The following is a 21,652-nucleotide window of genomic DNA, read 5'->3' as shown; positions in this document are numbered from 1 at the left end:
ATTTTGACATTTTAATGCATTATGAATACAGCTTCTATTGTATAATATATTATTATAATAAAAATATTGCTCTGACCCAATTGATGCTGCATCACAAAAGCCTATTCCGCCATGTTTTGAACATTATTAATCATGACAGCGATTCGCAGATCTTCCAAACCGTTGGCAACTGTGTCAGAAGGGGGAAAGTTATGCATGGCATTCTCAAAGCTACATCGTCGCTAGCAATGAAATAAAATGATTTATATTTTACAAGTCAGATTGGTACAATAAGAAGATTGCTTCGAGGGTCCGTTCGCGTATTTTAATAAAATTTCGACGTCCCCTCGCCAGATTGTTTTTATTTGTTAACTTTATAAGCTGCATGTAATTGGTTCTCACGGGGGCGAAGGTCCGTGTTGTTTTATTCAATAAGCCATAATTGACTGAGTGATCACAATGATCATAAATTTCGGCGCCCCGCTACTGTGGATGACTTTATTTGGTGGGCTATAAATTATATAATATATCATTCATTTTTTGTAGGAACTTTCTCAGTCTAATAGAGTGGGGATTTTTTTACTTTAAAAATATGACAAATTGACAAAATATGATGTACTTAATGAACAAAAATTTCACAGTTCAAAGGAATTTATAAGTACCTCGCCACCTTCTCTCTTGTGATTTTTTAATGTTTTAGAAAGGAACATCGAATAGATAATAATATGTTGCTTGAATATTACTACCACAAAAGTAATAAGGTGTCCCATATTATATTAGTCTAAAATCTAGACACTAAATAAAAGTAAAACAAAGGAGTTTAAACTTCACGTTATCTATTTTATCGAGCTGTATACTCTGTTACAAAGTTGAATTTAAGAGTAACATTCTGTATATTTTAATATCCTGTGTTAGGGTTGGATAAAAGCGTAACTATGTTTTGCAAAGTGTATCTACTTAGGAAGTAGCGCACTTTTCGTCAAGTACATTGAACGTTTATAAACTCTATACTTCCCTAGACTACTAGACTAGACAAAAAGTGATTGTATAATAATTAAAGCTGTATTTCACAGGTTTTGGTGATCTACCGTTATACAGTTATAAGTTATAACCATCATAAGAATTTTTTCATAGTGACCATAAGGCATCCATTACACGCTCATACAAGCAACAGTCAATTCCATCAATCTCGAATTATGTTTGACTGATCACCATCAGTCAAACATAATTCAAAATTGAGTATAATACCATTCGTCAGTCCATCAGTCACCACTGATGGACTGACGAATGGTATTATACTCCACTCCGGCTAACTTGTCGCTAGCGGTCATTGACTCCCTGTCAAAAACTTGTCATTTTCCATATAAAACCACGATTGACAATATCTGACACTTCATTGTCAATCGCGGTTTATATGGAAAATGACAAGTTTTTGACAGCGAGTCAACGACCGCTAGCAACAAGTTAGGCCGAGTGGAGTATAGCAATCACTCACTTCTCTTCAGTTTTATGTCAGTCAAAGCCAAAATTTTCAAAGGTACACGTTTCTAATTTTTTTCCTATTTTGTCTGATGTGACAACACTCACTCAAAAGTCACGATTGATGGTTGCATGACAAAAAACCAAAATATCCAAATAGCGGTCAATCAATTTCATGCAACCATCAGTCACTGCATTACACGACAGGTTATGCATCAGTCACAGTCATGACTGTGGTAAAACTGACAGCGAAACCTACTGAGTAATGTTTGCCTAAGATTTTTAACGGACTTACAAAATAGGAGAAGGTCCTAAAGTTATTATGATAATGTGATCCTAGTTCTTTGATTCAATGTATATTGTAAGCATTAAGCTGGTCGCACATTTGTCAGCATCGTACGCGTCGTGCGCGTCCAACGCACCGAATTGCGACGCGTACGGTTCGAATGAATGTGCGAGGTTTCACGTTTTTTCTTAAGTATTTATTCCATTATTTTACAACATTATGCCCTTATCCTAAAAACCGCCAAACTGCATTTTAGGTTGGCGATATTTGTAACACAAATAATATAATATTATATTTTTTATATAAAATTCTCGTGTCACAATGTTAGGCCACGTACTCCTCTGAAACGGCTTTACTGATTTTAACCAAATTTTATATGCATATTCAGTGGGTCTGAGAATCGGCTACTGGGTACTTATGTTGATAAGTGCATTTGTTGAATAAATAATAGTAAATTATTACAACTCGAGACTGAGGGCGACCATTTTTGTGCGACGGAATAGTGATGGACGTTGCCATGGTGACAGACTTATTTAGTCACTTCAATAAATAATACGGGTGAAATACTTTATATGGCAAAACATGTTGCCGGGACAGCTAGTCTTATAAAATCATCATTTATAAATGTGCGAACACCTTTAAATCTAAATACCACCGTAAACCAAAAGTAACAAGACAATACTTTTACAGAGGAGCGGATACTCCTCGCCACGGTGATGCAAGACCACGGCCGCTTGGACGGCGTCCAGCGCGTGCTGTTCGGAGCCGGTCTCCAGTTCTGGCTGCATCGTCTGCTGTTCCTCGACGCGCTCAGCTACCTCAGCCACGGCCAGCTTAGCCTCAGCCTCGATAGGTGGATACTGGTGGACATAGACGACATCTTCGTGGGAGAGAGAGGTGAGTTTTTATTTATTTAATTCAGGCATCTTGGCCCATATTATAAATACCTTATAGACTAACATACATACAATTATTATACTAAAACTAACACTAACACTAAGCACGTATTTTCTGCGACGTGGGGCGCGACGTGTTCGGAAGTCGTCCTCGGAACCTCCTGTAGACCACTCCAATCGGCCAGAACTCCTTCTCGAAGGTCGGTCGATGATGCGTTGGAACTCTCACCACAAAGGAGCAAAAATTCACTTTGTGGCGATTATTATACCACTACGGTTAACGGCACTATAGGTGTAACATAACTAAGGAATAATACTTTAGGGTGTGTATTCCTGGGGGTCCGTGGCTGAAAAAGGTTGGGAAACACTGATATAGAGTTCACTGTAAAAGTAGTAGAACTGAAAGAGCAAAGCCCGCGCGTCATGAATTTTTCCATACAAAGATGAAAATAAAGTTATTCTTTCAGCGCGTTAGGCTGCGTCCCCATCAGACACGGCGCGGCGCCGGCACCGTGTTACGGCACGACGCCGCCACCGTGATACGGTACGGCGCAGCGCCGCACCGTGTCAAGGTGGCGGCGTCGCGCGTCGTGCCATAACACGTTGCCGGCGCCGCGCCGTGTCTAAAGGGGACGCAGACTTACTTTTACAGCGAACTCTACTTATATAGCGGACCTATACACACCCTAATATAATTACTTAGTTTTGTTACATATACAGGATACGGCTTTTTTGCTTAATTAAAAACCAATTTATCGTGAATGAGAGATTTTATTACCTTTATATTCACCGTACTGAAGGAATTAATTCGCAACATAAAACAAACTATTAATCAAAACAAACTTTGTTCGTCTACACTCTACAATGTTTAAACAAATCTTAAACTTGGCTTAACCAAAAAATTTGAAAACTTCCAAGTTGTATAAGAGGAAATTAATGGCTTTAGCCCACTCCTTCAACTTTGGATAACGTTAATTACCATTTAGAATTCATGGTCTAGAAAAAACACTTTTTCTAATTTCCGTTTGAAGTTAAAAATTTCGTTTCGAGTTAAGTTTAGTTTGCACAGTCTGCGTCGAATTGCTGTAGGTTTTTGTACCTAAATAAATATAAACGTAATTTATTATGTACTTACTACTCAGAATCTTTAATTCTAAGAAAATCAAAATTATTGTTATAAAAACACAAGCACCAAACTATTAATATGAGTAAATAAAGGCCGGCAACGCATTTGCAGCTATTCTGATGTTATGAGTGTCTATGGGCGATGGTCGCGGTAGTTGCTTTTCTACAGGTGACCCGTTTGCTCGTTTGTTCCCTTATGTCATAAAAAATGCTTTAAGTATCAAAGTTTTTACCAGCCACATTATTCCAATGGTTGTGTACCTTTGTTAGCGCTAATAACTGTACTCTACATAATGGCCGCATTATATTTTGTCCGTTTATACATAAAATAATCTTTACGTAACACACAATGAGTATACATAAAAGGGGTTGAATTTTTAAAGTATTTCGGCCCATTTTATGATAATTCCACATGAGTTTTAATATATTTGGAGAAGGGTGGAAAACGCTGCCGACCGCAACCGCACTTGTATATATTTTCGATAAAACGGCCCCATTGGAAACCCTGCCAATAAAAACCGCAATTATTTTAATGTTAAATGTATTTTTAAATGCACTTTAAATTGCTATGCCTAATTAATTGGTAATTATTTAGTGTTGAGGGTAAAATAATCATAATCAGGGTGAGCGAAGCGCAAACGAGGCCTAGTAAATATATCGCACAACCTGTACATTTTGTGGTACACTTTACGGAAAAACTTTTAATTAATTGTGCCTTAACATAGTAATCTTTATTTAATGTGTAGATGTGTTTAAAGTTTAAATCATCAGTCAGTCAAGGTTTTTTATATGTAGACGTATTATCAGATCAGTCAGTCGAGGTGTGACGACGCGAGCCCTCACAAAGCCCGGCTTTTAGCTAGTATAGGAATGGGAGACCAGCCTCCGTAGACAAGTGGCAAAACGCTAACGCTAGCGCTAACGCTAGCGCTACAAAATGTATGGATTTGACATTAGTATTCGCTAGCGAAGCGATGACTTATGTCAAATCGCATACATTTTGTAGCGCTAGCGTTAGCGTTAGCGCTTTGCCACTAGTCTACAGGCCCTGGTAGAGAGTATAGCTGGAACATTTTTGTGGCTCTCGGCATTAAATCAATAATTGCTAAGCCGAAATGTTTAAAGTCCACTTATCATTAAACCACATAGTTTCAGTTAATGATATTATACTTTTATTGTCAACCTGATTGCACGCATTTTCGTTGAATAGCAATTCTTTAATCGCGCAGGACCCATTTAAGGTATCAAGTACAAAGGAGACTCAAAGTATCTACACCTAAAATATTATGTTAATCGGTTCAGCAAGCAGCGTTGCCAGACGTCCCGATTTTGGCGGGACGTCCCGATTTTTTCATCAAAATTAAATGTCCCGCGCGGGACATTCTCAGTCCCGCTTTTCGGGGAAAGCTCGAACGTACGTGCAGCGAGCTAAGAAAGAAAGGTGCGCGCGTAATGAAGATAGGAGTGTGGGAGGTAGAGGGATGGATTTTCTTTGGCTACTTTAGCTATCTATTGTCACGTAAACGTTATTTTAACACAAATAAAAAGATAAAAATCCAAAGTTCAAAAGTCCGGACTTGGCACAAAAAAATCTGTCAACGCTGGTTACAAGATAGAAAGACAGACGCAAATTTTCATTTATAATGTTAGTAAGGATACCAATACCGTTTACTGTGCCACAAAACGAATGGCATCAAAGTCCGGAATTCAGTTTAAAGTCGTTGGCGTTTTATTACGCGTCTTTGTTAGTGTTCCACAATTATATTTTATGTCGATTTTTACGTGCTATTGATCCTAAACCATTTATTACTCCTAGTTCCAGCTATCAAATACAATGTAAGCAACAGACCAAATGTAGTGCGGAAACCAATATGAAGTATTGCAAGTCCACGGTAATAATATAATAATATATTATTAAATGCTACTTACAATGTAAAAAAAGAAATCAAAACAGCCGGGTAGTAACGTGATTGTTTTATTGTTTTTTTTTATTAATTGTTAGGCGAAAAGCAAATGCTACGCGCTTGATATTAATCGTGATATTTATCTTGTAGTAGAGGAGACCGTGGAAGGTCGACCTTCACCGATCTGATAACCAGATGAGACATATTTTTGATCAAATATAATTTATAAATATGCCTATAATTACTTGCCTATCTAAAAGTGCTCATGGCTATTTTTTTAACTTTTTAGCTAGGCAATAGTTCTTAAAGTATGATTTTTTTCAAGCAAGTCTATATAACTGATTTTTTAATAAAATAATCTAAAATTTGATATAACTTTCGATAAGTTAGCAGAACGATGGACTCACCTATATTGATTTACCTGTTCACAAGTGATGAAAAAAATCGATTAAAGTTAATTAAAAATAGCCATGAGCACTTTTAGATAGGCAAGTAATTATATGTAATTATAGGCATATTAGTAATTATAGGCATATTTGTTTAAAAATTATATTTGATAAAAAATATGTCTCATCTGGTTATCAGATCGGTGAAGGTCGACCTCCCACCGGCTCTTAGACCATTGTAAAAACAAATCGCGCTAGAAAATTACGCTTTAGGTCGTACTACACACTCTATATAAATATCATGATACTTGATTACGATTTACGATCCAAATAACACGATTCGCCATGTTTTTACTTAACACACCCATTGTTCTTAAGAAAAGATAAGTATTTGTTCTCTGTAACAGCCAATATCACACACAAAACGTTATTGCATCAAATGGTTCTATAAAAATAATAACGAGAAGATTGTATGTTTATTCGTATGAAATAGTCGCAATACCTTTTAGCGAAAATTGTCTCCTGAACAAGCGTTTCCAATTATGAAATGCTAACACAGTTGCGGTCTTCCATACCTTTTAAAAAAAATTAAAATTTTATAACCAAAACGTTGTATAGTTGCCGTGCGGTCGATGTTTAAAGTTTAGATAATTGAATAGCTATATTTTTTGACGACGATGGACTTAAGGTCTTGCATCAATCATGGTTACAGCTTAACCTGTGTTAAAATATTATCATTCCTTCTCTTTCATTTACAAAAAACGAGAGATAAGATGATATTTAATAAGAATTTCCTGTAACCAGCTTAGGGTAGTGCAAGTGGGCTTAATACCACAGATTAGAGCCTGTCCAAGTGTCCACACGGACGTTGCTTCAGCGTTGCGTCGACGCAGCGCTGACGTTTGACGCATAGCCGGCCACACAGGCGCTGCGTCACCGCAGCGTTATTACGAAGCTGTCGACTTAACGTCAACTGCTACCTAACCTAACCCCTCCCGCTTCGTCTGTTCGTCTGTTCGTTCGTCTTCGACTGCTGTCCGTCATGTGTGCGTTGCGTCGACGCAGTGTGCCGTGTGAACACCTTGGTTATTTGTAAAAGAACGCAACGGCAGCGCTGCGTCGACACAATGCTGACGCAACGCACCGTATGGACTGGCTCTTACTAAACAATTAAACTCATACGAACAAATAAATCAATATGAAAATATTTTTCCGACCGTACGTTTATCTGCTACTAGTGCTAGTACTGCACAATCTAAACGTTTCAATTAAACAAACAAACAGACAGCGCAATATAAATAGTGGCACGTGCGAAGATTAAACACAGGGGAGTATGAGGAATTACGCCGGCGGTGCACCTGATAATGTGTGCCCCGGTCACGTTCGCGACAGAACCGGGGACTGGGGCCTGACTGGGGGTCGAGGAGTGGGGACAGAGACGGGGACATCCCCAACAAATACCGTATCGCACGTCTCGCCGCGGCTTTATTGAAAATAGTTAACGGTGCGCGTATGACACCGCGAACGGTCGAAAATGATTTAAAAAGTTTTATATTTAGGTCTACATCGTTGGCTTTACGCTGCATAGATCGTGAAGTCTGAGGCTTCAGTCCCTCCCCCGCTGACCGCTGATTTCGAGACTGAAACGGGCTAAGGATTAGTTAAAGTTTGAATTATAGATAGGTATATACTTTTTGTGTCAGCCATTAATTGCTACTGCGTTATCATCACTTCTGATAAGAGAAAACTGGTAACCCAACTGACTACCAGTTCTCCTCCAGTTTTCTTACTTCGTACTTGATTAAAGCGATGTGAAATAATGTTTTCTTACTAATTGAACTTTGTTCTCTACATTTTTCTAAAGTCATTCATAAAAAGTTTAAACTTCCATAATATTGCTCATCCAAACTTAAGATTCCGACTCTAAAAAAGCCGAACCCAGTAAAAAGCCGAAAAACAAAAAAAAATGGCAAAGTAATTTGTCCATATTCTCCGTATTATCGTACATAAAAATATAAAAACTGAAAAGTCAGGAGTACGCGGGAGTACAATTTAATTATTGTCCGTCATTACGACCCTTGCCTACGATAAACCTGATTTGATTGCCTTTTTATTCACTCCAATTTGTATGAGTACGGTCATTTTGTATGCAATACAAAGGTAACGTCTATTGACTTTAATGGTAATGATGATTGTTACAATTATGTGTATGACTGATTACAGCGATTTCATTAAAGCGATTAATATAAATTATAATGTCATTCAGAGCACTGTAATGGTCAACAATTTAGTTCAATTTCTAGTCTATTATTGTTGACTTTTTAATAGGGATCAGCATTCTACCAGTAATTTAAATACGAAAGTGTGTCTATCAGCTGTCTATTATGTTTGTGTATTTTCCTTTGGGACTTTTACTGCTGGACAGATTTTAATGAAATCTGCTATGACTTGAGTCCCGTTAAAGGACGTAGAAGAGATTAATCCCGGGAACATTGACTGTTCTCGCGTGATTTTCGGCGCGGAATAAGCTGCGAGCAAAATCCAGTTTTTATTAAAAAAAAAATTTCAATTGCTATCCTTACTGGCATAAAAGGCCCAATTGGCAAAAAAGTACTGCAATAAATATCCATTATTTCACATCGTTTTGAGAGCCGTTCGTACATTCGATATCGAACAAAGAAACCCAGAAAGGGTCTCATTTTTGCTGACTGTGTTTGGTAAACTCGCGCACCCTTTCCTCCGACAAAGGTGCAGATGTTTCCACATTATACTTATAATATAATAGGACATTTCCGCGCCTATTTCTATTGAAAGCGATTCAATATTTTTGGTGCTAGTTCAAAGAACGTATTATCAGGTATAGGCATTTATTACTGAATTGAATTCTCAAGATTGCATACGTAGGTACTAGGGTCAAAAAATTTGTTTATAGAGCTACTCCAATAATACCAAATGTCATTTCCAGACAGACAGACAGGTACACTTAGTATGGATATACTTATATCCAAGTATCCGTAAGTATGGATTTAACCTTGTTAAAATCATAGATAATCTTGCTGTAAGTTCAATTATCATGATTATTGCCCATGCCAAAAACTGAATATTACATAATAATCTAATTGTTTCGCTGTGTTTGCACATGTGGCTTTACATAACGTTTTCATTATATGCAAACAGGCTTAACTATAATATGTGAAATTGAGTGCCATATCCCGCGAATATTGGCCAATATTAGCGCTCATATAAGACGTTTAATTGGCAATCTTCTCTTAATACACTGGAACTATACGCGTTGTATTTCCAGCCGAAATAGGTTATGAAAATGTGAGACCTTAGCTTATACGAGTACGTGGTTTAACGTTGTTCGTGGCGGCCGAAAAGGAAGATCTTCCGACCGAGCGAGATGTTATGCTCGGTCAGGCCGAAGCCCACTGACGTCATATCAGACGTATATATCTTGCCGTTCTCCGAAACTTCGATAGCGCGATGCAGGAATGTTAGGCGAATTGTGGGTACCGCCACATCACTCCCCCCCGAAGACCTGTGGTATTCTTCGATGCGCTTGTGTTGTCAGGTGTGGGCCGAAGCTACGCGTGCAATGACCAGGAGAGCGACCCCGTTGCTCTGCTTGTTGACCGGTCGTTGTAGCCTATGGCTGCCCCGTTCAAGCCAGACGCGGGTTCGACCGGCGCGGACCTCCAACGCGGCTTATGGTCGAGGCGACCCGGTTATGCTTGATGTCTGCTGACGTGGTGCGGATGGGCGGGGAGTGTTGATGATGATTAATGTCCAGAAGGATGCGTGTTCTTGTCGGTGGTCACCAATTTAACGTTGTTCGTGGCGGCCGAAAAGGAAGATCTTCCGACCGAGCGAGATGTTATGCTCGGTCAGGCCGAAGCCCACTGACGTCATATCAGACGTATATATCTTGCCGTTCTCCGAAACTTCGATAGCGCGATGCAGGAATGTTAGGCGAATTGTGGGTACCGCCACATCACTCCCCCCCGAATATATCTGGGTGTTTTGTTCTTTCTTTGTTTCATAAAATAGCTATGTTAATTTGAATACCTAAATGTTTTATGACACTACGTGTATGAATAAAACGGTAAAATTAGAAATCAACTTTCCAATTCTACCAAAATGCATGATATTTCGTTTCAGTTAATTATGAATTTCAATAGCATTATCCCATCTTCATTTAATTTTTATTGGGTGCGTGTTAAATAAGTATTTATTACTACAGTCCTTATATTATATGTATCAAATAACCAAACTGTCGATAGTGCGAATAAAACAAATAACAACGCCATCTATCGAAATAACTTTGAACTATATCCTTGAACACAGGCACTCGACTACACGAGGAGGATGTATCAGCTATGCTGGCGTCGCAGGCGGCACTCCAGCGACTGGTGCCGGGGTTCCGCTTCAACCTGGGCTTCAGTGCCAAGTACTACCACCATGGTACAGTCCTGGAGAATAGAGGAGACGATGCCTTGCTGAAGAACAGAGAGCATTTTAACTGGTGAGTGGAGTAAGAGGAGCTTCAAGCGCTTCTAGAGAGAAGAGAAAGAAATGTAAATTGAAATGTTATGTGCAATTGGACTAGCGAACTTCTCGTTTTTATTAAATCATCTTTTAGGAAATGTTAGCCTTGTAGGAATTTTATGAACTTGTTCATTATAAAGAGACCATTCTGGAGACCATGTAGTCTAAGTACGAAATTTTCTGACTATCCCCGCTTGGACCCACTCTATCGAAATCTAATCGACCATCATATTTCCCAGGTTTTGTCACATGTGGAACCACCAGCAGCCGCACCTGTACAACAACGTATCGCAGCTCGAAGCTGAGATGATGCTGAACAAGCAGTTCGCCCTGGAGCACGGGATACCGACCAACTCGTGCTACTCGGTGTCGCCTCACCACTCCGGGGTGTATCCCGTCCATGAGCCCCTGTATGAGGCGTGGAGGAAGGTCTGGGACGTCAAGGTCACTAGCACGGAGGAGTACCCGCATCTGAGACCGGCCAGGTAGGTTTTAAGCTGATTTGTCAGCACCGTACGCGCCGAACGCGCCGCATAGTTCACGAAATGCGGTGCGTACGGTGACAAATGTGCGAGGTTTCACATCGTTAAATATCTATATTTTAAGAAATCAAAGTCAATAAAAATCTTTTCCAAACAACAAAAAGTCCATCACAATTTTCCACCACTGCAACTCATGTATCCATAAGTGGTAACAGAAAATTTTAAAACTTAATAAAACAATGTTAAATAATAGGCTCATAACTTTAAATTTAATGTATTAGGTACGTGTTTGGTCGTATATTACGTTATATACTTGAAGAGGCCAACTAATTGTTAACTACGGCCGATATTAAACTTAATTTAATGTTGGTCGATGGGTTGTTTATGACTTCCTACGTTCGGTAGTTTAGTATTCAAAGTAAAGCTGTTGTATTTATGACGCCAATAAACCGGCCATCTTGGGCTATGTGTTGGGGAAATGACATAATACTACGTTGTCTGACTAACATTTTGGTTGAATCCGTTGGTCGTTGTGCGCTAATTCGATTCTGTGCAGTACGCTTGGCCACTATAATTATTGAAGGGTTTCTTTCTGCGAAGCAATAGTGTTGACTTTGTAACAAAAGACAATTATTTTTGAAAGCCATTTTAGAATAGTTTGCCTTCTAAATGGTTCTCCAATTAATATTCTCAATTATAATCGCTTTAAAATATTAATTGGTTATCCAAATATTTTCTAACCTTAAAAGTTAGAAATTTAAAGAATTCCGTACTATCAGTACGGAATTCTTTAAATTTCTAAACGCTTGAGGAAAATTAATTTTAAGAAAATTGGACTTTGAACAACTTTCAAAGTAAAAAAAACTTATTTCATATTCGAGAACAATATGCTGCGATTTCGTTTTAAACTAAATTGGAACTAAGAACTGTAAATACCAAGATTTAAGTGACCATTGGGCGAATTAAAGCAGCTGCGAACACTTTTGTCAGTAAACCGATTAAGATAACTTTTGTTATTCTGCTCTTAGGTTGGGTTGCACCAACTTACTTTAACTATGACTGTAACTTTAACTACAATGCAAAATGTCAAATCTTTGGTTAAAGTTAAAAATGGACGCCATCAAGACGCCACATTTAACCATAACCATAGAGCTCGACAAGGCTATAAATGCACGTGGCGAAAAAAAGAACTAACGATGTCATAATACAAAAACGCCATTTTTGACAGTTCTCCTTTACCAGCAGCGTCCCCGCCCACGTTCTTATAAAGCCTTGTCGGACCATACGTGGGAGAGCCATGCTTCGGCACGAATGGGCCGGCTCGACCGGAGAAATTACACGTTCTCACAGAAAACTAGCTAGCGCTGTGTTTCGCCGAGTGAGTGAGTTTACCAGAGGCCCAATCCCCTACCCTATTCCCTTCCCTACCCTCCCCTATTCCCTTCCCATCCCTACCCCCCCTATTACCCTATTCCCTCTTAAAAGGCCGGCAACGCACCTGCAGCTCTTCTGATGCTGCGAGTGTCCATGGGCGACGGAAGTTGCTTTCCGTCAGGTGACCCGTTTGCTCGTTTGCCCCCTTATTTCATAAAAAAAAAACCAGCAACGTCTTCTGTCAAATTCTGTGGTCAAAGTTAAGGTTAAAGTTAAATTAGCCTTAACTATAACCATAACTTTGACCATAACTTTAACTTTAACCACGCCTCTGGTGCAACCCAACCTTAGTGTTATTATGTCAGAGCGTGCTCTAAGTCCAGTTAAATTCACTATTAGTTATTAGTTATCATCATCCTACTAATATTATAAAGGCGAAAGTTTGTTTGGATGTAAGGATGTATGGATGTGTGGATGTATGGATGTTTGTTACTCTTTCACGCAAAAACTACTGAACGGATTTTAATGAAACTTTACAATAATATAGCTTATACATCAGAATAACACACAGGCTACAATTATAACCGACTTTCAAAATGGGGGAGGTGTTATGTTCGTTTTCTTACATTCAACGATTACTCCGCCGTTTGTTAAGAGGATACACCAGGGGCGAGAGAAATTGAAAATAGGTATTTGAAAATGTATTGCTGTCTTACCAATCTCAAGTCTCCCACCTACACAGCGATAGAGACTACACGACAAAAGTTCTAATAAAAGAACAGAAAATCTTCGATTCGTTGTCCACTGATTCCTTCTCCAAAACTTAACCGATTTAAGTATTTTCTTCGTTACGAATTAAAGCAAGGCTTGAGCTGTGTTCCTATGTTTTAGTTTTTTTGTATATTTTACCCAGTTTTGTTTTCTGGGTGTTTGAACACAGGAAAATCTGGCCATTTTTTTGGGTTTTTGGACGTTCTTATCTTTTTTAATAATAAAATTATGAAAAAAAAGAAAACATAGAGACATGCTAATAGTGGCCATAGATATTCAGGAAAAAAAAACATAACTCTAGCGGCATTATCCAGGGAGGAAACAGGGGACAACGTTTGTATGGAAAAACTGCGGTGTGGACTCCTCTTAACCGATTTTCAAAATTTTTCTTTAGGTATATAGGGTATCATGCCAATTTGGTATTATATTCACAAAAGTGGTGATCTGATGACGGGTCCATAAGTAATCGTGGGAACTCCTCAAAACTTATAGGGAAACATGTGGTGACTTCGGTTTCGTAAGGAGTATTCTAAGCATATGCTACCAACAAGTAATATTTTGCACCGAGATATAACCTATACCGTGGTTCGGAAGGTGCTGAGAGAACTCCTGATTCTTTATAGATACAAGTTTGGGAGTTTCGGCGTTGTTTTAAGAACAGAAAGCATATGCTACTATGCAAATTACATTCATCATCATCATCATCACTACCATATTATACCATTTCATAGTCTTTTAGATCGAAACTCGAGTTTGTTCAAGCGATAATTAAAAAAAATCTATACCTACCTAATATCATAAACCTGAAGAGTATGTATGCTTGAACGCGTCAATCTCAGGAACTACATGTCCGATTTAAAAACTTATCTCAGTGTTAGATAGATCATTTATCGTGTAAGACTATAGGCTATATTATATTATCACGCTAAGACTAATACGACCGAAGAAACTCAGGAAAATGTGGGAAAAATGGGGGAAATATTTTTTATGGGAAAATGTACGGTTTCTGTAAAATTCCTAATTTACGCGGGCGAAGCCGCGCGGGATATCTAGTTTAATATATAAAATTCTCCTGTCACGGGTGGCGTGGTTGAACTCCTTTGAAACGGCTCGACCGATTTTCGTGAATCTTAGCGAGCATATCGGCTAGGGTTGAGAATCGGACATCTACTTTTTATATTGATTAGTGCATTTGTTGAATAAATAATAGTAAATTATTATAGCTCGAGACTGACGGCGACCATCGTTTGTGCGACGGGATAGCGATGGACGTTGCCATGGTGACATACTTATTTAGTCACTTCAATAAAATAATATGCTTTATATTATGGCGAAATGCTTTATATTATGGCAAAACAACGTTTGCCGGGACAGGTAGTTTTGGTATAAAGTTAACAGTCATCAATACACATTTAACGTAAAGCTCTTTCCGTCTTACCACAAAAGATTAAACATCTGTTGGACAGTTGTTTTAAGACCATTTTGTACTGATTTTTTTTGTAATCAACTGTTCAACAGGTGTTTAAATCTTTTGTAGTAAGACCGTTTAATTTTATCCTTATTAATTGTATGGACGAAAGCAGCAGGAAACTAGGGCGTATCCTACTTTGTTGATCCGACATTGGTTTATTGCATTGAAATCGTAAAATTTTCGATGATAAAAACTATTATTTATCCTTTCTCGAGACCCAAAGTATTTTAATACGAGTACCTATGCGAATCGGTCTAGCGGGTTTGAGTGTAAAATGGCAGACTGATAGAAAGCAGACTTTTGTAAAGGAAACGCCCACGCTTGGTCGTGCGCTAACTTTGTCGACACTACTGACCTACTTACGAACAACCTTCTGATGTAGTTGAATTTATTTTCTTCTTAACACGTAAGTTTGTGGACTGTAGAGACAGAAATACGGAGCGTAATGTTAGCGAGTTTGGGCAAATGCGTTTTGGCCGGGCCTTTGTGGCCGGGTTTCACTTAGCCGTTAATTTCCACGTGAAACGTACGTTTGCCAATTTCGGTTGTTATTTTAATAAATGAATCGTCAATTTAAGTGTAAGTAGACCTGTGTCTATCAAAACTAAGCAACACGAAGCTAACATTCGCATTCAATTTCACATGGTCATGAAATTCTTACAAAAATACCGTTTAGCTCCGCTTTAATTGTAAATAACTTGTTATGTATTTATAATTAAAGTAAAGCGGAGCTAAGTACAATGGCACAAACTTTCCACCCAAAGTATGTGCCATTTCAATAGGTGATGAATTGGTAGAACTATGATGCTTTTCTGTTTACACAAAATTTTAATACAAGTTAATCTAATATATCAGATGGATAATAATTTCTCATTCGTCTTTCACAATAACTCGAATTAAGTCTAATGATACCTTTATTAAGAAGTCATTAATTTTCATAGGCTTCGTCGCGGGTTCCGGCACCGCGGCGTGATGGTGCTGCCGCGGCAGACGTGCGGGCTGTTCACGCACACGCTGCTGCTGGAGCGGTACCCCGGCGGCCGGCAGCGCCTCGACCGCAGCATACAGGGCGGCGAGCTGTTCCAGACCGTCGTCAACAACCCCGTGAGTACAGATAGAAGCAGTTTATTGGTCACCCAAACGGCGAGTCTAACTAAAAACAAGTGTAAGGCAACGTTTCCACCAGAGATGTCTTGCGAGGAATGTGTTTTTAAGATCCAATAGCATTTATAAGAGATTTTACATTTATTTAATGTAATTTTTTAACGTTCACGTCATTTTCAAAATTTTTCAATTTTCAAAAATGCCATTATTAATTTCTATCAGATTTTAAAACATGACACTCACACTGACACTAATTATATTATAAATATTTGCATCTCTGTTTTATTGTTTACGTTGTAAGAAGAACAACGTAAACAATAAACAAGTAGGTACACCTAGTCAACGAATATTTGTGGATGGAAAAGTCCCAAACAGAATTGAAAAATTTTGTAAATGGCGTGACCGTTAAACATATTACATTAAATAAATATACAATCTCTTATAAATTGATAACGAAGAACTAACTCTGAATCCTACACGAAACAATGCGGCGTACACAAATGCGATTTTCGTAGTCAACAGGGAATTTATAGCTTCGGACTGTCCGTCTGTCTGTCCGCGGTTATGCTCAGAGACTGCAGGACCTTTAATGTTTAAAGTCGTAGTTTGGCGTATTATGCACCATATTATTGATGCCGACAAAATTGTAAATCTTTAAAAAAATATAATATGGTAAAAGGAAAGCTATCACGGCTCAGAATACTTCATAATTTATTGAGTAACTAGATGACACCCACAACTCGTTCGTTTATCGCGAATGAACCGTATATTGTTCGGGGATAAAAAGTATTTTGTCCTTTCCCGGGACTCAAAGCATCTATAGATATACCAATATTCAGCAAAATCAGTTCAATAGTTTGGGCTTGAAGAAGCAACAGATAGTCAGACACACTTTCGCTTTTATAATATTATAGTAAAAGTGTATAGTATGGATACTCGTTTAACACAAAAAAGTAGGAAGTATAAAGGAACTTTTCGCTCAAATTCCAAGTCAATTTCTGTTTTGGACTTTTCCATCCACAAATATTTGTTGACTAGGCTGTCAGTGTCACAGCTGCTATGCAATATCCTCATTTATCGCAAGTTACAATGCGTGCTTCTTTTCTCTTGCGCTTCCTAACCTCACGGGATGTCGTATACAAAAGTGATGGCAACCCGAGTTTGCGGCTATCGTGGAACTGGCAACCATGGATATTCATGTACAAAATGCATAAAACTTTAATTCTGTACCAAAATTATAAAAAAAACGATGCTTCAATTTTGATGAACAACTATGTCTGTTTACGGGCTGGCAACCCTAGGTTGCGGCCGACTTTGAGCTGGCAACCATTTATACCTTATTTTGTCTCGTCATTTTCTTTCAGATGATGTAAAATTTATTGAAAAAAAATATACATGCAAATTTATGCATTTATCTCATGAACATTAAACTTAATTAGAGGTACTTGCGGCTACTTTTGACAAGGCAACCCAACATTAATCCATTCTATACGTTATAAAGATTATTTTAAAATATATTTGATCGAAAAAAACGATTCCTGCACGATTTTACGGTTGGATCTTAGGATAAATGTAACGCAGGTATTTTAAAAAAATATTGGAAATAGATAAAAAACGGTCCGCAACCCAGCCGCAATGAAATAAAGAGCATTCAGTTTTAAAGTGTATTAAGTTATAAACTTTCGGTTTATTGGAGTTTCCAATTCATCTGTCGTAGTGTTGTGACGTACAAACCGTTCAGAATTATTTCACCTTTATTAAGCTCTTTACGTCGACGGCGGAAGGGTTATTCTCGTATAAATTGGGATGTAAAATAATTGTGTACGGCAGTTCGCTGCAGTCGAAATGGCTCTAGACGAAGTTTGGGAGTTCTATGAGGTGGAAAACAGTGGGATCGTGCCTAACCGCCCGCTGCGATGCACATTTATTTGTTTTGTATTCTAAATTGCATTGGATCTTGCAGTTTAGTTTATTTTTATCGTATAAACTATAAAGGTTTAATGATAGGTAGAACATAACATTCGTAATATTATTATATTTATCTATATATTATTATAATATTTATTTTTACGAATAAAGATACTATCGCAGAGTAGTTATTCGAGTTCTGCCATATTTGTCTTCCAAGTTATTCTTAGACACTACTTGTATTATAGTTGTTTGATTTTTAATTTTAATTGTAAGACAGTTATAAGATACCTGCCTTTCAAATACACAAATTATAATAATGTGTATTATGTATCTCCTAGATTCTAGAATCAAGAGCACGGTTTTATACGGTTTCTTTGCTGTAAAAATGAACATAATTTCTCTTTTATGATTTATGAAAACTGACAAGAGTGAATTCTCTTAGCTTATTACTTTTACTTTATTAAAGCTAGATTTTAATTATTTTCTTCTGCATAGAATATTGAAGATGCATTAGAGATATACAACCGGTAAAGTACTTATTTTTACGGTATTTTTGTAATATTGAATTATTGGCTACTCTGAATAGACTTTCATTTCAGACAGATTTCAGATTAGTTGGAATATGTAACGAAAATGTTCTTGGATCGTCATCAGACTTTTAAAGTCAGCAGAAATTTTATATCAATATTTTAATAACAAATAAAAGCAAAGCTGTTGTAAAAAATATTTGAATCGAGAAACACAACCATCGTAGATGCGAGCAGTAATAATAAACAATGTCCCCTTAAACTGGTTGGAAAATTGAATTTTATTGTGCCGTTCGGATACGTGCGGATACTTGCGAGTAGGGTTGTCACACACTTAACCGGATGTAGTCCATCCGTGTATCCGGTCTAATTAGATGGAGTCCGAACTGTTTGGAATGTAATGGTTCCACTCAACACATGGCCAGTCTTGGCTATTTCATGCGGTTTTTAAATTTGTTATTGTGGTGACTGAGCGCTATTAGACTTTGCCAGTTTTTTAATCCGTTTATATAAACTAAGCACACAAAATAGAGTCATTAACGACCGTCCGACGATAATTTTGTGGAGTAGACGACAAGCGGCTTCAGACAATAGGTACCAAACAAATTATATGTTTAGAATTGTATAAAGTCACATAGAAATAGCTTGAGCGACGGAGACAGTTTGGTATATTATGCGTGTTAGTTATACATAGAATTTGAAAATTGCTGTCATTCCATTGTTTGCACCTAGATTCTTGTTTGAAAATTTTAGGAATTTTAATAACAGGTTTTTATGTGACATCAACCGGTTGCTCTCCGGTAATATCCGGTTGTACTATCCGGTATTTAGCTGGCAGCCCTAGTTGCGGATACGTGTGCGGTCGGTCAACACTCGTTACGGGTAACGAGCGACGGTCGAGTGCTCTAAACGATCATCAATAACCCGCCGCCCGCCGTACGAATATGTCTGTCAGTGCTCGGTACAATTTGTCTATAGAGTGATGAAAGTTTTGAGTGACGGATCGCTGTGCGCCAAAGCATTGCCCCAAAATTTCAGTTTGGGTCTGTTTTGTAGAGCGCCTTCGTTAGCGCACTTTTTAGTTATTTCGCATTCGTCTTCTGCTTCTTAGTTATGATACAGCTCTAATTCTACTATTAGAACGGTTTCGGTCCTCGTAAGATCCAATCCGTTTACTTTCAGACAGCAAAATAATAAGCATCTTTTATTCGCATGTTTAATACGTTAAACAAACTTTGAAAAAACGGATTCATAGTTTTGACCAATGAGAACGCGTTATTTATTAAGAATAACATTCGTTATTAAGAATAACATTCAGTAGTTTATGGTAAAAGACTGGATCGATAAAGAAATAAAGCTGTATTTATGCTGTCTAAGCCCGGCCGCACATTGTCCGAATTCTGATCAGAAACAGTTGAATTTCGCCGGACCGCCACCCCGCACACTATCCGAAATATCCTTCCGGCGAGTTCGAGCTCACTCGGCTCAGTACAAAATGTAAGAGACAGCGCGGACGTTCAACTGTTTCTGATCAGAAATTTCGGACAATGTGCGGCCGGGCTAAAATAGCATCGGATTTTTGATTTATAGTTTGTGCGTTTTATGATGATATGCGTGACACATTATAATTGACAATAGTAGGGAAGTTACCTAACAAAAATTAATCGATAGTTTAAAAATATCGAATCACTTCGTAAAGGAATTGCAATCGAAATTATCGATTTCGTACTGAAATTTCAGTGGTGCCGGCGATTTAAGATGGCCGCCCTTTTTTATCGATTTGATTTCGATTCAACAGAGTCAATCTCTATTGACATAAGTTCCGTTTCATGCATATGAAATTTTTCAAATGTTTTCGTAACAATAATTTTATACTCCTATTTCACAGTTAATATTTATAATTTTTATTAATAAGTTAGCATTTAGCATCTTTTCATTTTTATTCATTAACAATTATAGGAAACATTTGTTTTTGAAGATGAAATATAATTTATTACATTTTGATTTTTTTTTTGTTTTCTTGTAAAAAAAAACCCGTCAATCAATCAATCAAAAGCAAGCCCGTAGCAAGAAACATGAAAACTGTCACCCATATCATCTTAGAACGCACAAACCATAGTTGTCTATGTTTGTCAATTACAGACAACAAAAGAAGCCTAATAAACGTCAAAAGTTCAAACTTAAGAGCTCACCTGACTCTAAAAATCAAACATCGTCCTTCTCTCTTCACACTCACGCCCGTCTTTCATATGCCAGGTGAAAAGGACGGCACGGAATCATCGTCGAGTTAGTTTTACTTGAATAAAAGACGAACTATAATGATTATGAAACAAGTGTTTTGAGCAAATTTAGGTTTTATCAATACCTTTTTTGATATTAAAAAATATTAAAGAAAAGACAGCAAACTTCGAAGATCCAAGCAAAAAAAAAAACAAGTCTAAAACAAGGTCTTTTGTAAAAAATAAACTATCGAGCATTTTTTGAGTAATCGTGTTTTCGTCTTGAGCATTTAATCTTTATGAACTGAAGTTACTTGTGTCAAAAAATCAGTTTTCTAGACCTTACAGATTTTGAGATCTAGGTTAAAGTATGTAGTCAAGTTAGGGTCATATGGGCTCTTAAAAATGAAATGATACGTTCTAATTTCGGTCACTGGACGGCACTAGGATCTAATAATAGCATTGTCCTAATTCGATCGTATTAATTACCCATACATAATTACTATTAATTAGTAGCTGAGTACCTACTACGGCTAATGAGATAATTACCACAGAGTCTTTCTTTGATCTCTTAATATGAAGTCTGTCTTTTATATGTCTACTCTCTAGTCTCTACCAACTTGCTCTCGAATAAAAAAACCAGGCCCGGTCACTTCCTTAAATTTTAAGGGGGGAGTCATAAGATTTTTGAGGGAGTCCCCGATAGGAATAGGCACAATACCTGAGCTAAAATATCATAATCTTATAGCAAATAACTAGATTGAGGACCTGTGGCACCTAGCTGTGAAATGCCTACATGATTATTTCGATAGGAGATAATATAAGAATATTATACAATGTCAACACATAATGTTTGCTCGGTATAAGGACAAAAATAAGGCTCAGTTTCACCACTCCATCCCAAGAACCCCGTTGTGGACACAATCCATCATGGATGTCGCGGGTGATTAATAACTTTTTAAAATATTCTCGACCATTTTCAGCCGTTTTCGTACACTGCAAAAACCAGCAAAAAATCTAGGCGCACAATAGTAATTGTTTATTTCGTGTCACGTGACTGTGTTTGAAAATACTGAGCTAACTAAATAAAACAGTGAATACAGTTTATAGCTTGTACAATTTGACCTATCATTAAGTACTTGTCTCCTTCCTTCGTTTGACGCCTCCGTGGCCTAGTGGTATAGAGCGCG

The 21,652-nt window shown here is 37.7% G+C and overlaps 1 protein-coding gene across 2 annotated transcripts in view; it reads left to right on the top strand.

Annotated features, from left to right (window-relative positions):
- The window catches only part of LOC121731427 (bifunctional heparan sulfate N-deacetylase/N-sulfotransferase), a 169,034-nt gene that overhangs the window by 117,031 nt on the left and 30,351 nt on the right, over positions 1 to 21,652 (top strand). For both annotated transcript variants that reach the window (XM_042120843.1, XM_042120844.1), the window contains exons 6-9: positions 2,435 to 2,641; positions 10,403 to 10,580; positions 10,843 to 11,088; positions 15,643 to 15,805. In XM_042120843.1, the coding sequence (XP_041976777.1) occupies positions 2,435 to 2,641; positions 10,403 to 10,580; positions 10,843 to 11,088; positions 15,643 to 15,805 (794 nt within the window). The remainder of the gene's footprint in view (positions 1 to 2,434; positions 2,642 to 10,402; positions 10,581 to 10,842; positions 11,089 to 15,642; positions 15,806 to 21,652) is intronic.

Source organism: Aricia agestis, chromosome 10 (assembly GCF_905147365.1).
Source record: "Aricia agestis chromosome 10, ilAriAges1.1, whole genome shotgun sequence".
NCBI classification, from domain to species: domain Eukaryota; kingdom Metazoa; phylum Arthropoda; class Insecta; order Lepidoptera; family Lycaenidae; genus Aricia; species Aricia agestis.
This window is presented reverse-complemented; position numbering and strand designations above follow the sequence as displayed.